This window comes from Brachyistius frenatus, unplaced genomic scaffold (assembly GCF_029030835.1).
Source record: "Brachyistius frenatus isolate BFR_SWC_R1_liver_20210118 unplaced genomic scaffold, ASM2903083v1 Contig_408, whole genome shotgun sequence".
In the NCBI taxonomy this organism is placed as follows: domain Eukaryota; kingdom Metazoa; phylum Chordata; class Actinopteri; family Embiotocidae; genus Brachyistius; species Brachyistius frenatus.
Genome location: NW_027211007.1, coordinates 135,414 through 150,803, shown reverse-complemented (window position 1 = coordinate 150,803; position 15,390 = coordinate 135,414). Strand labels below are relative to the sequence as shown.

Below are 15,390 nucleotides of genomic sequence, written 5' to 3'. Positions count from 1 at the left end.
GAATCTGTAGATTGTTTTCAGCATCGTCTGTTGTCACGGCAACAACTTTCAGAATCGGATTTATTAATTCCTTTTCAGATACGTTACACGAGACTGACAGACACGAGACTGACAGACACGAGACTGACAGCTGACAGGCGGAGGAGGAGGACTGTTGTTCTTTCTGTCCAGTCACCCTAGCAACAACAAACACCGCCGCTCGGCCCGACTCGCCAATCACGTCACACGCTGTCTCTGACGTCATATCCCGTCAGCGCGCTGGGCTGGGTTAGTCCTCCATCTTGGCTGAGGCTAGCAGAGCGGCTAACGGAGAGTCTCCCGGAGGGGATGAGGAGAAGCTGAACGGGCTAAACCGCGCGCCGAGCTGACCGAACCGGCACCGTCTCACTAAGACGACCCGAACCAGAGGCCAGCAGGTGGATTCGGGCCCGTTCTGGTCCCAACAACACGGACACCCCGGTCTGCCGGGGCTGCTAGCGGGCTAGCCGGCTAACTTAGCCAGCAAAGAGGAACTGTTGCTCCGGTTCCGTTTGGATCGATGTCGGTTAAAAACTGCCGGGAAAGAAGACGAGCCGAGCCGAGCCAGGCCAGATAACCCTCCGGTCCTGCTGCCAGGGACCGGGGTCAGTGATGCCGGGTGGCCACCTGCTCAGGTAAACCCCGCCTGAGGTTCCGGCAACTCGCCACAGTCCGCTAAGTTCAGACGGGCGGCTTCATGACCGAACCTGCCTCGCACTGACCCGGGTAACATGTCCACCAGGACCCCCCTGCCCACCGTCAACGAGCGGGACGCCGAAAACGTGAGTGTCAACTTTTAACGGTTGTTTTTGTCGGTGACGTCAGTCCGTCAGTTTAGTGAAGTGAGGTCACCGACAAAAACATGACGAAACAATCCTCCATCACATGCATGACATCACAGAAGCAGAGCACGTCATCGAGCAGCTTCACGTACTGCCGGGTTTTTACTCTGGTTGAAGGGGTCACACGCCTGGTCAGGTGGTTGAAGGGGTCACACGCCTGGTCAGGTGGTTGAAGGGGTCACACGCCTGGTCAGGTGGTTGAAGGGGTCACACACCTGGTCAGGTGGTTGAAGGGGTCACACCCCTGGTCAGGTGGTTGAAGGGGTCACACGCCTGGTCAGGTGGTTGAAGGGGTCACACCCCTGGTCAGGTGGTTGAAGGGGTCACACACCTGGTCAGGTGGTTGAAGGGGTCACACCCCTGGTCAGGTGGTTGAAGGGGTCACACACCTGGTCAGGTGGTTGAAGGGGTCACACGCCTGGTCAGGTGGTTGAAGGGGTCACACACCTGGTCAGGTGGTTGAAGGGGTCACACCCCTGGTCAGGTGGTTGAAGGGGTCACACCCCTGGTCAGGTGGTTGAAGGGGTCACACGCCTGGTCAGGTGGTTGAAGGGGTCACACGCCTGGTCAGGTGGTTGAAGGGGTCACACGCCTGGTCAGGTGGTTGAAGGGGTCACACGCCTGGTCAGGTGGTTGAAGGGGTCACACGCCTGGTCAGGTGGTTGAAGGGGTCACACACCTGGTCAGGTGGTTGAAGGGGTCACACCCCTGGTCAGGTGGTTGAAGGGGTCACACGCCTGGTCAGGTGGTTGAAGGGGTCACACGCCTGGTCAGGTGGTTGAAGGGGTCACACGCCTGGTCAGGTGGTTGAAGGGGTCACACGCCTGGTCAGGTGGGTGTTTGTGTGTCCTGGTCTGTTGTGGTTTCACAGACTATCAACAGGGAATTGATCCGTTGATTGGGATGTAATTGACCCCGGGTGTGTGTGTGTGTGTGTGTGTGTGTGTGTGTGTGTGTGTGTGTGTGTGTGTGTGTGTGTGTGTGTGTGTGTGTGTGTTTATTTCCCAGCATGCCTCGGTGGATGAGGGGCGTGGCGAGGTGCCGGCCCGCTCTGCTCGCTCCACCACGGACGAGTCGCCGCACGTCGGAAACTACCGGCTGCTGAAAACCATCGGGAAGGGAAACTTCGCCAAAGTGAAGCTAGCTCGACATGTCCTGACGGGACGCGAGGTGAGACGCAGGCAGAGGTGGCTGCTGGGAAATATCCCCGACACCCGCATAGACACTGAGTGTTGACCGTGCTGCCTCCCTGACAGGTGGCGATCAAGATCATCGATAAGACCCAGCTGAACCCCACTAGCCTGCAGAAGGTGAGTCCCGTCTGGGACGGGTGAAACTTCCCGGTCGTCCAGGTGATCAATACTCTGATTGGTAGAGCTGACGTGATCGTTTCACACCTGTCCTCTGTGTCCTCTGTGTCTCAGCTCTTCAGAGAGGTCCGAATAATGAAGATCTTAAACCACCCCAACATCGGTGAGTCACCTGATCGATGCTGTTAATCCCTCCTGTCTCACCTGTCTCACCTGTCTCACCTGTCTCTCCTGTCTCACCTGTCTCGCCTGTCTCTCCTGTCTCACCTGTCTCGCCTGTGTGCAGTGAAGCTGTTTGAGGTCATAGAGACGGAGAAGACTCTGTACCTGGTGATGGAGTACGCCAGCGGAGGTCAGTCTCGTGCACCAGCGTCACGCTCCGACCGCGTTCGGGTCATACGTGTAAGAACAATCGGTCGTGCGATGTGACCTCTGACCTCTGACCTTCATTGAGTGTGTACTGTGTGCAGGTGAAGTGTTTGACTACCTCGTAGCTCATGGCAGGATGAAGGAGAAGGAGGCCAGGGCTAAATTTAGACAGGTAATACACACGCACTGTCTCCATCCCATAATACACGAGTACAGTAAGTGCAGTCTAACACTCTGTCTGTCTCTCTTTGTCTGTCTGTCTCTCTGTCCATCTGTCTGTCCACAGATTGTGTCTGCAGTTCAGTACTGCCATCAGAAGCGCATAGTTCACCGTGACCTTAAGGTAACGCACGATTCACCCGGAGCTCAGATTCCCCGTCTGACATGAACACTGAGTGACCACTTTATTAGGGACAGCAGAGTAACGCTGTGTTTGGGCCTCAGTGAGCTTCTTCACCAGCACGTTGACCTGAACTCATCGCAGCCGCACACTTCTGTTCTGGGCTGACAGGTGTCAGGTCACCTGCTGCTGCTGTTGTTGTTGTTATTGTTGTCGTAGGTCTTACTGTAACACTTCTGTCAGCTTCAACCAGTTTGACCTTGCAGCTCCTGACCTGCACAAACACTGCTGACTCGTGATTGGTCGGTGGGACCGTTGCGTCAGTAGGCAGGTGTAGAGGTGTTGCTAATAAAGTGCTCACTGAGTGTGTGTGTGTGTGTGTGTGTGTGTGTGTGTGTGTGTGTGTGTCCTCCTGCTGAAATTGAAACTCCTCCCACCTCCTGCAGGCGGAGAACCTCCTCCTGGATGCCGACATGAACATTAAGATCGCAGACTTCGGTTTCAGCAACGAGTTCACCGTCGGCGGGAAACTGGACACTTTCTGTGGTTCTCCTCCGTACGCTGCTCCTGAACTCTTCCAGGTACTCACGCCCCACGAGGCTAACATTTGAGGACGCGCGTAAGCCCCGCCCCTTCAGGGACACCGTTCTCTACGTCTCCGCTGGTTGGAGACTTTTTTTTTGGACTGAAACGACATCTTTCGCTCTGTTGTGTGTTTCAGGGTAAGAAGTACGACGGCCCAGAGGTGGACGTCTGGAGTCTGGGGGTGATCCTCTACACTCTGGTCAGCGGGTCTCTGCCGTTTGACGGACAGAACCTCAAGGTCAGTGACACGCAGGTCGTAATAAAGAGTCACGTGTTTAGCCTAGCTTAGCACAAAGACTGGAAGCAGAGGGAAACCGATAGCCCCGTCACCCGGCTGCCCCGTCGTTCAGAGAGGAGGGTTTTCTAGCGCAGGTCGCTGGCTGTCCGGGTCTGTGGTGCCGACGTCTGTTGGTTTCTGTCTGTAGGAGCTGAGAGAGCGAGTGCTGCGAGGGAAATACCGTATTCCCTTCTACATGACCACCGACTGTGAGAACCTGCTGAAGCGTTTCCTGGTGCTGAACCCGGGGAAAAGAGGAACTCTGGAGGTCAGAACCTCTGACAATACGTCATCAATACGTTACCAATACATTACCAATACATTACCAATATATCATCAATGAATGTTTCCTTTTTCAGCAAATCATGAAGGATCGTTGGATCAACAGCAGCTCTGATGAAAACGAACTGAAACCGTTCATCGAACCGGAGCTGGACATCAGAGACCAGAAGAGGATCGGTACACAACACACACACACACACACACACACACACACACACACACACCCATCACAACGTGTGTGTATTGATGTGTGTCTGTGTGTTGTGCGTCAGACCTCATGGTGGAGATGGGTTACTCCAGAGAGAAGATCAACGATTCGCTCACCAGGCTGAAGTACGATGACATCACAGCCACCTACCTGCTGCTGTCACGCAGAGCTGCTGAGGTGAGGGGGTTACCGTGGTAACGCGGGTGAAGGTGAGGTCATCGGCGGGACTGACCGTTGTTTTTGTGGTTCAGGGGGAAGCGAGCGACTCGTCGTCCGGCGTCTCTCTGCTCAGACCTCGCCCGTCCAGCAGCAACCAGTCTCCGGCTCGCCTCCTCGTCCAGCGCTCCTCCTCCTCCTCCAAACAGAGGAGATACAGCGACCAAGGTGCGCACCCAGACCAGGACCACAGTTTGACCCACGTCAAGCCCGCAGGCCGCACTAACCCCCGCCCTCCTATCTCCTTCCCCCCTCAGTGGTCCCGGCCTCGGCTCCTCCTCAACCCCGGAGGAGTCCGGCCGCCGCGGAGGGGGAGGCCAAGCCGGACGGGGGAGGTCCCAACAGGAAGTCCAGTCCCGTGGAGGCGGGCAGTCCTCTGCTGGGGAACGCCAACAACCCCAACATGGCCGACATCCCAGATCGGAGGAAGACGTCAGCCCCGCCCCCTGTGAGCGTACCTGTCAGGCAGGTGAACGTAAGTGTGAGATCCGAAAGACGGTCCGAGTTCTTACTGGTTCTACTTGTTTCTAACTGGTGTGCCTGCTTTTAACTGGTTCTACCGGGTTCTAACTGGCGGTGTGTTACAGGGGGGGTCGTCCAGCATGACGCGGAGGAACACGTATGTTTGCAACGAGAGGAGCTCCACCGACCGGCACTCCGTGGTCCACAACGGCAAAGAGAACAGGTAGAGTCCCGCAGCTGGTCCAGGTCCCGGTCACCCAGCCACATCTGTTAATACGTGAACCTCCCTCTGGCCCCTCCCCTTCAGCACGGTGACCACGCCCAGCAAGAGGTCAGTGGGCGGAGCCTCCACCCACAGCGTCAGCAGCGGAGCGACCCCTCCCGACCGGCTTCGCTTCCCTCGCGGGACGGCTAGTCGCAGCACCTTCCACGGCGGTCAGCTCCGAGAGCGACGCACCGCCACCTACAACGGCCCCCCCGCCTCCCCCAGCCTGTCACATGACGCCACGCCCCTCGCCCAATCACGGGCCAGAGGCTCCGTCAACCTGTTCTCCAAGCTCACCTCCAAACTCACACGCAGGTAGGCAGAGTGAGGCATCATGGGAGCTGTTCTCTCTGAGTGTGTAGGCAGGTGGAGTCTGAACCAGAACCAGAACCAGAACCAGAACACGCTGTTTCCTTCCTTCTTCCTCTTCGTCCTTCCTCACATCCTTGTCTCCTTTCTTTTCCCCCTTGTCTCCTTCCTCCCTCCCTTCCTTCCTCGTGTCCTCGCTGTCAGAGGGGTGTCAGAGGTTGAGAAGGATGGCCGACCCGATGGGTCCAGGTGGGTCAATCGGGTCTCATGATTCTCTTTATTCTGATTGGTTTTAGAGGGTGAGTGGCAAGTGCGGCGTCTGTCCAATCAGAGAGCAGTATTGTGATTGTCAGCGGTCTGGTTTGTGTCTCCTCAGTCGCACCGTGTCGTCCGATCCGAAGGACGAGCCCGGTTCTCCCGCCGCTCCTCAGCTGAGGGACTCGAAGCCGCGCTCGCTCCGGTTCACCTGGAGCATGAAGACCACGTCCTCCATGGAGCCGCTGGACATGATGAGGGAGATCCGCAAAGTCCTGGACGCCAACAACTGCGACTACGAGCAGCGCGAGCGCTTCCTGCTGCTGTGCGTCCACGGCGACGGACACGCCGACAGCCTCGTCCAATGGGAGATGGAGGTGTGCAAGCTGCCCCGCCTCTCGCTCAACGGCGTCCGCTTCAAACGGATTTCAGGAACCTCCATCGCCTTCAAGAACATCGCCTCGAAGATCGCCAACGAGCTCAAGCTGTAGACACTCAGGTACAGACAGACAGGTGGAGGGACAGACAGACAGGTGGAGGGACAGACAAGTAGGGAGAGAGACAGACAGGTGGAGGGACAGAGACAGACAGGTGGAGGGACAGACACACAGGTGGAGGGACAGACACGTAGGGAGAGAGACAGACAGGTGGAGGGACAGACATACAGGTGGAGGGGCAGACTTACAGGTGGGAAGAGAGACAGACAGGTGGAGACAGAAAGAGAGATGGGTGGAGAAGGAGACAGACAGGTAGACAGACAGGTGGTTTGTACGTGTTTCAGTCTGATGTGTTGATTTATTGATCGTCTGCAGAAGCGAACAGATCGATGTAAAACATGAGATAAAATGTCCACATGGACATTTTCGTCTTCGTCTTCGTCTGCGTGAGACGGAAACAGAAGCTGGAACCGACTTGTTCCACAGTTCGGCTCTAAAAACTGACGAGCGGCTGCTGATTGGTCGTCGGCCGGCTGCAGATCAACGTAAACACCGACGGACGATTGGAGATCGCTCCCTTCTGTCTGTGTGCTGATTGGACGCTCGTCTATATTGATTGATTATTGGTTATTGATGCTCTTTCTCTGCTCGCAATGATGTCACTCGTCTGTGTGTCTCTGTCTCTGTCTGTCTGTTCGGGGTTTCCCTCCCCTCCCCCAGCACAGCAGGGGCAGCTCCTCCTCACAGGTCTGAATGAATGGACACCGACTGCAGCAAAGGACCATGGGACTTTGAGTCCAGTGTTAAAAGAAGACACGGGAACTTCTTTCTGCTTTCATTCACATTTGTTTTATTTTGAAGGAGCCTCTCTTTAGTGACTGCAGTGTTTTGGCTCCGCCCACCCGAGCCCAGAGGAGGGGCCGTGGGCGGGGCCACGTAGACATGTTGGTGTGAGTTGGTGTTTGTGAATGTAAATAGTTTCTCACCTTGTTTTCATGTTGATTTGTTTTGTACGTGTGAGCGATCAGCTGATCAGCAGCCGATCGTTGTTGTTCGTTAACGGAACCTCGTGTTCACGTGTCTCATTAAACGCCTCGAACGCAACACAACTTCCTGTCTGGAGTCTCTTTGAACCACCGTGAAACTACAGAAGCCCAGAAAGGCCACGCTGGTTTCATCATCGCTGCGTTTTTACATCATCGTTTTTGTTTTTGTTACATGATCACTGTATTGTGTTACTTTAACAGTTTTGTTGTATTTTTATTATCGCTGTTTATTATCATTCAGACAAACAGTAACTTCACTCTTGCACCTTTTTCTGGGCAGATTTTACAAATATTTCATTGATCATTGTCCTGGTTTGGTTCGGTTCTAGTTTGGTTCGGTTCTAGTGTTGTTGGGTTTATCCCGCGTTCTGGATCCCGCTTCTCGATCTTGGGCGTTTCACGATGTCCCGACAGAACGACCGATCGCCACGCTTTACCTTTTTCGCTCCTCGTATGACGACTTCCACGACATCTGGAGGACCAGCAGGAGCGGAGAGACTGTTACCATGGCGATGGCAAAGGACGGCCGTTTCTACCTACCGACGGGATCAGCCGCGCCACAGGACATGGTTTGTTTACATTCTGCTTTCATCAGGCAGCTGATGACGGACGTTGAGCTCTGATTGGTCAGTGTGTGTGTGTGTGTGTGTGTGTGTGTGTGTGTGTGTGTGTGTGTGTGTGTGTGTGTGTGTGTGTGTGTGTGTGTGTGTGAATGAAGACAGGTGAGGGGCAGCAGGGTTTAGTTTGGGCCACAGAGACTTTATTAGATATTTCAGGTGTTAAATGATGTCCAACAGGTGGAGACAGGAAATAGAAAATCCTTCACATGTTGGAAGACTGAAGTCTAACCGAGCGGCTCTAAACGTCCTGCAGCTTCAGGACGGGTTTCTGATTGGTTACAGTGAGGGGAGTGGGGGGGATAAAGGGGTGAGTGACAGGTGTGTGGGGGGGTGTCAGGTTACAGTGATACAGTTCACTTCTGTTCGGGCATCAGGTCGTCGATGCTCTCGCCGCCCTCCAGACGCTTCTCCATGTCCACCAGCAGGTTGACTCCGTCCACCACCATCTGGACCAGCTCCACCTCCGAGAAGCCCAGACGGTCCGCGTTGGAGATGTCGAAGACTCCGCCCACCGCCGCCGTGTCCACGCCACCTGAGAGACACGGACAGGAAGTGATGCGAAAGGTGCCACCTTCAGCCCTGTACGGGATCATTGAGGCAGCGATGGAGTCTCTGTCTGTCTGTTTGTCTGTCTGTCTACCTGTCCGTCTGTCTGTCTACCTGTCCGTCCGTCTGTCTACCTGTGCCTCTCTTCTGCAGCCTCAGCCTCTTCAGGATCTCGCCGAACTTCTCGTTCTTGCTGACGTTGGGCAGTTTGACGTGGACGCCGGCTCTGAGTCCCGTCCCCAGGTTGGATGGACAGGTGAGGACGTAGCCCAGGTGTTCATTCCACATGAACTCGTGACCTCGGTCCTTAAACAAGCTCTCGATCTGCCGGAGAGAGAGAGAGAGAGAGAGACAGGTGGTCAGCGAGACGGTTTCTGAAGTCCAGTTGAGACCAAAGATCCTCGGGGAGGTGAAACAGGAAGTGCAGGTGCAGGACAAACAGGAAGTGCAGGTGCTGACCTTGGTGAGTCCGGTGCAGAAGCGGGTGAACACCTCCCTCATGTTGCCGCCCTTCTGCATGCTGATGACGCGCAGGTGATCCTCCTCGTTCACCCAGACCAGGAAGGTCTTGTTGTCGTTGTGCCTGCAGGGCGAGGAGAGCGAAGGGTTACCGACCGGTCTGAGATCTAAAGACGTTTGCGACTCGGCAGGGTTCGAAGGTCGTCGTCACACTGACCAGATGCCGCGGCCGTCGGGCCAGTCGCGGGCCATCCCGGACGACAGCAGCAGCGGGGAGACGGGCTTGTCGAACAGGAAGTGGTCGTCGATCAGCTGCTGCTGCTCGTCATCCGTCATGTTCTTCAGAGCGTAGTACTTCCCCTTCAGGTCGCCGTCCAGGATGTCCAGACCTGCGGCAAACACGGGAGGTCAAAGGTCAGAGGTGAACCGTCAGGACGGGGCCGATGAGCGATTTGATTATGTTAAACGGATCCTTCGATCTGGTGTCAAAAGAAGCCAGAACTTGGCCCTGATACCTGACGGTTAATCCTCACATCATTTCCAGGAAGTTCAACTCTGTAGAATTAAGCTGCAGCTCAACGTTTCCCTGAATCGGATTCTAATCTGCAGAAAACTCAACGTGGCGGTTTCAGAAAACCAGAGTTGTTCATCTTTGTAAAAAAACATGATGATGTTTTCAGCCAGCAGGGGGCAGCAGAGTCTCCGGTCTGCCGGGTTCAACCGGTCCGGTCCGGTCCGGTCTGAATATGAAAGAGGTTTGTTTGAGGTCTTTGCGAGCGTTCGGCCTCATCAGGAGTCGCAGCAGGACGCCGCTCAACTCACGGTTATATAACAGTTTGATCTGCTGCTGCATCACTGGCACGCTCACTGAGGCATGATGGGAAATATCTAAATAAAGACGTGTCCTCTTCAGCTGCAGTCGGAGCTAAATGAAAGCCCGACTGGGGAAGAGTCTGTGCCCTCGTCTGCCTCAGTGGCGCAGCAGGACGGGAGAAAAAGCCTCCGTCATCAGGGTGTCCGTAAAGGCACCACCAGTGTTCTTGATGGCATCACCTGAGAGTCCCTGAAGGCACCACCACAGTGTCCCTGATGCCACCACCAGAGTCCCTGAAGGCACCACCAGAGTGTCCCTAAAGGAATTATCGGTGTCCCTGAACTCACCGTCAGAATTTAAACTGTGAGTCCTGCAGTAGAATTATGGATAAACTCTCTGACTGATGGAGGATGTTGACTTTGTTTACATGTTTATTGACCCACGCCAACATTTTTTGATGCGGGTGTTGATGACCACTGATCGTTCGATCCATCTTGTTTAACCAAGATAAACCACTCGTTGAACCAATCGGAACAACCTTTTTTTTTTTTTTTCACCTTCGAATGAGCGATGAGTAAACAGTTGTTCTGGTTTGGTGCCACTGAGGTCAAAGAACTGAGTGGCAGCGAGGTGCAATGCGTCAGTCTGCAGACAGGTGGCAGACTGACGGCATCGCAGGAGGGGAAGACAGGAAGTGACGTCGTACTTTCGAGGGAGAGGTTCTCGATGGCGCGTCGCTCTCCGCGGCTGCAGTGCGGCGGCAGACAGAAGCCGCGGATGCTCCGTCCCGTCCGAACCCGGGAGCTCAGCACGTAGTTCGGGTCCAGATCGTCTCCGCCCTGGGACGCAGCGCACAAAGAGTCAGATCGGTAGAAACCACAGAAGAAGACATGACGTGAGCCGCTGTGCTTTCAGCACCACGGACAGCGGACAGAAATGTTTGTTTTTTTCCTTTTAAGGTCAGTGTTAATGATCAGTTTGTTGTTGTTTACCTGCAGGTTGTCAGTGTTAATGATCAGTTTGTTGTTGTTTACCTGCAGGTTGTCAGTGTTAATGATCAGTTTGTTGTTGTTTACCTGCAGGTTGTCAGCGTTAATGATCAGTTTGTTGTTTGTTTACCTGCAGGTTGTCAGCGTTAATGATCAGTTTGTTGTTTGTTTACCTGCAGGTTCTCAGAGTTCAGGTCCGTCTTGTGTTTGTCAGATGGTTTGTATCCTCCATGACGGTCCTCGATCACCGGGTCCAGGAGCTCTTTGAACACCTCGTACGTCTCCTCGTCGCCGGCCACGCAGCCGACCGTCATGATGAACGGGTGTCCTGCAGAAACACCACAAGGTCGTCCCGTGAGGTTTTTGTGTGTGTGTGTGTGTGTGTGTGTGTGTGTGTGTGTGTGTGTGTGCGTGTGTGCGTGTGCATGTGCGTGTGTGTGTGTGTGTGTGTTTGTGTGCGTGCTAACATGTGTTACACAAATGCTGCTAAATGACTTAAATTGGATTTGATGAGGAGGATCAGGCAGCACAGCTTCTTACCCCGCGGGGGGAATTAACGAGCAGAAATGAACTTGATCCAACACCTCGATCCAATTAAAGAGGTTATTATTAAGCAGCGGCTGAACTCCAGAATAGAAATGTCTCCGTGTGAAGGTGATAAACAATCTGGTTTGGGTGAAGGGTTAACTGGTTACCTGGTCGTGTCAACTAGACGTGGTCGGGTGGAGGAGGGGGCACCTAGTCTGGGGGAGGGGTCATCTGGTCTGGGGGAGGGTCCCAGGGGTTGGGGGGAAGGGGGGTTACCTGGGTTGTCGACGCCGGTCTGGATGATGTCGTCCAGGGTGAAGCCGCTGGGCGTCTCCTTGTCCCGGAGGTTGCCGTACATTTCGGGCGTGAGCACCTTGGCCATGTGGTTGTTGTGCTTGCTGAGGTCGGGGTACTCCTGGTCCGACGAGTAGTTCATCTTCAGCTTGTTATGGGTGTTTCCAAAAGGCATGATGTCGTCTGGGCTGCTGACCTGCAGGGGCGGAGCCAAAAAGATAGATTGCTAGATGATTGACATGACCAAATAAAAAACCTCTAGCTGATCAATAGTTCAATCTTAAAAAAAAAAATTATTCGGGAAACTCGCCAAAAAAAAAAAAAAAAATGACAACAAAATGTTGTCAAGTTCTAAATGTTCTCGGATTATAAATGTTCTCAAGTTTAATGTTCTCAGGTTCTAAATGTTATCGGATTTTAAATGTTCTCGGATTATAAATGTTCTCGGATTATAAATGTTCTCGGATTATAAATGCTCTTAGATTTTAAATGTTCTCGGATTTTAAATGTTCTCAGGTTCTAATTGTTATTAGATTTTAAATGTTCTCAGGTTCTAAATGTTCTCGGATTTTACATGTTCTCAGATTTAATGTTCTCAGATTCTAAATGTTCTCAGGTTCTAAATGTTCTCAGATTCTCAATGTTATTAAATCTTAATTATTCTCAGGTTATAATTGTTCTTAAATGTTCTCAGGTTCTAAATGTGCTCAGGTTCTAAATGTTCTTAAATGTTCTCAGGTTATAAATGTTCTCAGATTGTAAATGTTCTCAGGTTCTAAATGTTCTTAAATGTTCTCAGATTGTAAATGTTCTTAAATGTTCTCAGATTGTAAATGTTCTTAAATGTTCTCAGGTCAAATGTTCTTCAGAGATTGTAAATGTTCTTAAATGTTCTCAGGTTCTAAATGTTCTTCAATGTTCTCAGATTGTAAATGTTCTTAAATGTTCTCAGGTTCTAAATGTTCTTAAATGTTCTCAGATTGTAAATGTTCTTAAATGTTCTCAGGTTCTAAATGTTCTTAAATGTTCTCAGATTGTAAATGTTCTTAAATCTTCTCAGGTTATAAATGTTACCAGATTCTAAATGTTCTCGAATTTTAAACGTTCCAGATGAAGAAATCTTCTGATAAAATGAACGTGGATCTTTAACATGTTGATAAATGAGAAGCAGCGGGTTTGATGACGTTTGGCCGTTGTGATCCTCTTTAGATAGTGACGTCATCAAGAATGAAGGACGTGATGAAGGAGAGCTGGAACTGGTCAATATGTTCGAACACCACTGACATCAGCCAATCACAGGCTGGTATTGATCCTTCACTTCTCCAATAAATCTGATCCATCAGAACCTGTCGACCTGATCTGCACACATCAGTAGAAGTACCGGTGCAGGACCGGCTCGGATCAGGAGCCCTGCAGGGGATCAGAGTCTAAACCGGGACACGAGGCCGATTAGGATCTGCGGGAGGCCGCAGAGTGACGCAGCAGGCCGGGCTTAACCCTTCACAGCGCGGCTGCGGCACCGCGCGACGCCCCGGTCACCTTCAGCACCTTCAGCGCAGCCGCTACCGGACGGAACCGGTTCAGCTCAGACTGGTTTTTGTAGTCTGCAGGACTGAATGACGTCATTAACTCCTGAAAATATGTCAAAATCAGACCGATGTGAGCATGCGCAGTGTGTTTGTTTGCTGTGAAGCGTCTGAGTCTGAAAACCTGCTCGGAAATAGGAGCAGGTCGCGTGCGGCGGACTGAAGCCGCTGCGCCGCTTTGTGGCGCAGATTAGCGACGTTTAACGGTTCACTGGGTTCAAGGTGCCGTTTCTTCACTTCTGTGCTGAAAGATGCAGATTTACAGCAGCTGATAAATTCAGCTGACTGGAAAATATTCAGAGTTCAACATCAGAGAGGAGAAGATGGAGACTGCGCAACACCTGCAGACAGGACGGACCGCAAGGTCGTTAGGATGGAGAGACAGACGGGATGCAGGGAGACAGACAGACAAACGGAGACAAAAAAGGAGACAGGCAGCATGCAGAGACGGATAGGATGCACAAGGACACAGACGGACAGACAGGCTCCCCGTAGCTCTGCAGCCTGTCTGTCTGCCTGTCTGTCTGTCTGCCTGTCTGTCTGCCTGTCTGTCTGCTCCTTTGTTCCTTTAACCCACCGTCTCGTGTGACTCCCTCTGATTTGTCTGCTCAGGCAGAGCGCGCGCGCCTCTCTGCGGCTCTAGATGTATCGATAGGTGATCGGCGGGCTGTGATTGGTCGGGTGAGAGATGCTCCTACCTGTCTGCAGTCTGCGGGGATGTGGTCTGAAGCCGATCTGGTTCTGCTGCTGCTGCTGCGGATTAAAGCGGCTGCGAGCCTTTTATACCCGCCCCCTGCTCCTCATTGGCTCCTATTTCCAGTCCATTCATTCCATTGGACAGAGAGCTGCTGAGGGTACGTGCCCTGTCTCTCCTCTCTCTCTCTCTCTCTCTCTCTCTCTCTCTCTCTCTCTCTCTCTCTCTCCACTTGCTGCCGCAGTGCCTCTGAGCCAGACAGCATCCGAGAGGAGGAGGAGGATGAAGATCAGGTGTGTGACACCTGCTGCAGCTCTTACATTTTTTGTTACTGATGAAACTCATCTGTCAATCAAACTGCACTTTAAGATGTAACTCCACACCTTCTATCTTAGAATCCCCGCCCCTATCTACAGCCACGCCTCTACCGCACAAAGCCCCGCCCCCAGGACGACAGGATTGACTCTCCCGGGCTGAAACGTGAAGCCGCAAACTGCAGTTCCTCGAGTGTCCACTAGTTGCTGCAGCAGCGAGCCAGTTCTCAAAGACCACGATGTTCAAATAAACACGTTTACGACAGAAATTATGTTAACGGCAGAAATAAACACGTTTACAGTTTGGTACAAAACACGCTTTTGGTCTCTCTAGCTAATTCCCCGTTCACGAAAACTATAATGTTCGTATAACTCACTGTTTAAATCATATTGAGGCTTAAAGTTCTGTGAAAATTATGAGCGGCGCTACTTTGACTGACAGCTGGGCAGCGTCCAAACGGCAGCCAGCCGTGATGTCGCCGGTCGGATGGTAAATTCTGATTTTGTCGGATGTTTTGTAGCCAGCAGTGACCATATTTGGGGCGGACCAAGCGGTGGATCTGAGGACACTATTGCTCCGCCCACCTACAGCCAAAAACAGGACTGCGATCAAACAGCCCCGCCCCCAAACATAGCAACGTTCGAGGTCTAATATCTGATGAATACTGGAACTATTTCCAGAAGGAAACACGGATGGGGAGGAGTTTATCCGATGACACCATGACGACGTAACGTTTGCTGACTTTGTATTTCAGGAGAGAACTTGATGTTTTTTGAATGGGAGTCTGTTGGAGCCCCTGGTGGACGTCTGTGGTACTGCAGTTTCCGGTCAGTTTAGTCCGCCTCATTTCAATCGGTTTAGTAAACTGATCGCGTCCTCAGACTGCTGCAGGACGGCCGCTGTCCAATCGATTAATTGATGGATGAACTGATCGATTAATTGATGGATGAAATGATTGATTGATTTGGTGGATGAAATGATTGATTAATTTGATGGATGAAATAATTGATTCATTTGATGGATGAAATGATTGATTAATTTGATGGATGAGGTGATCGGCTGCGGCAGGACGACGACCGGGTTGCCCTCAGAGGGTGGAGGAGGCTTTGTGTGGTGACGGAGCACTTTCTCCTGCAGCTTTAAATTATTCATCGGCTGCAGGAGGCCTAGTGTGTGTGTGTGTGTGTGTGTGTGTGTGTGTGTGTGTGTGTGTGTGTGTGTGTGTGTGTGTGTGTGTGTGTGTGTGTGTGTGTGTGTGTGTGTGTGTGTGTGTGTGTTCCTGTCATCGTTCTGCCAACAGAAGAATTCAAATCCACACGCGAAG

At 52.4% G+C, this 15,390-nt stretch overlaps 2 protein-coding genes across 4 annotated transcripts; one reads left to right on the top strand and one right to left on the bottom strand.

Moving 5' to 3' along the window:
- The first annotated feature begins 259 nt into the window (after positions 1–259).
- Positions 260–7,308, top strand: LOC138636816 (MAP/microtubule affinity-regulating kinase 3-like). Of its 2 annotated transcripts, XM_069725069.1 has the most exons (18): positions 260–800; positions 1,869–2,030; positions 2,117–2,170; positions 2,285–2,333; positions 2,457–2,522; positions 2,641–2,711; positions 2,826–2,882; positions 3,326–3,460; positions 3,601–3,702; positions 3,890–4,009; positions 4,101–4,200; positions 4,296–4,408; positions 4,483–4,615; positions 4,705–4,922; positions 5,035–5,132; positions 5,217–5,489; positions 5,688–5,732; positions 5,860–7,308. In XM_069725069.1, exons 1-18 carry the CDS (start codon positions 750–752, stop codon positions 6,227–6,229), a joined length of 2,217 nt encoding a protein of 738 aa, XP_069581170.1. In that variant the 5' UTR covers positions 260–749; the 3' UTR covers positions 6,230–7,308. The 2 variants fall into 2 exon arrangements, with proteins under 2 accessions (XP_069581170.1, XP_069581171.1); XM_069725070.1 differs by lacking the exon at positions 5,688–5,732.
- A 651-nt stretch (positions 7,309–7,959) lies between these two features.
- LOC138636817 (creatine kinase B-type) lies at positions 7,960–13,860 on the bottom strand. Of its 2 annotated transcripts, none has more exons than XM_069725071.1 (8): positions 13,756–13,860; positions 11,454–11,667; positions 10,823–10,977; positions 10,367–10,499; positions 9,064–9,235; positions 8,847–8,970; positions 8,522–8,711; positions 7,960–8,373 (listed from the first exon to the last, which is right to left on the bottom strand). In XM_069725071.1, exons 2-8 carry the CDS (start codon positions 11,644–11,646, stop codon positions 8,195–8,197), a joined length of 1,146 nt encoding a protein of 381 aa, XP_069581172.1. In that variant the 5' UTR covers positions 11,647–11,667; positions 13,756–13,860; the 3' UTR covers positions 7,960–8,194. The 2 variants fall into 2 exon arrangements, with proteins under 2 accessions (XP_069581172.1, XP_069581173.1); XM_069725072.1 differs by lacking the exon at positions 13,756–13,860 and adding an exon at positions 13,635–13,716.
- Between the last annotated feature and the right edge of the window lie 1,530 nt (positions 13,861–15,390).

Coding starts and splice junctions, on each gene's coding strand:
- LOC138636816 (XM_069725069.1), top strand. CDS start 750: ATGTCCACCAGGACCCCCCTGCCCACCGTCAACGAGCGGGACGCCGAA. Junction 3,703..3,889: donor TTGACGGACAGAACCTCAAG/GTCAGTGACACG, acceptor TTCTGTCTGTAG/GAGCTGAGAGAGCGAGTGCT. Junction 4,616..4,704: donor GAGGAGATACAGCGACCAAG/GTGCGCACCCAG, acceptor TTCCCCCCTCAG/TGGTCCCGGCCTCGGCTCCT.
- LOC138636817 (XM_069725071.1), bottom strand. CDS start 11,646: ATGCCTTTTGGAAACACCCATAACAAGCTGAAGATGAACTACTCGTCG. Junction 8,971..9,063: donor CCCGACGGCCGCGGCATCTG/GTCAGTGTGACG, acceptor CTCGCCCTGCAG/GCACAACGACAACAAGACCT. Junction 8,374..8,521: donor GCTGCAGAAGAGAGGCACAG/GTAGACAGACGG, acceptor CGTGTCTCTCAG/GTGGCGTGGACACGGCGGCG.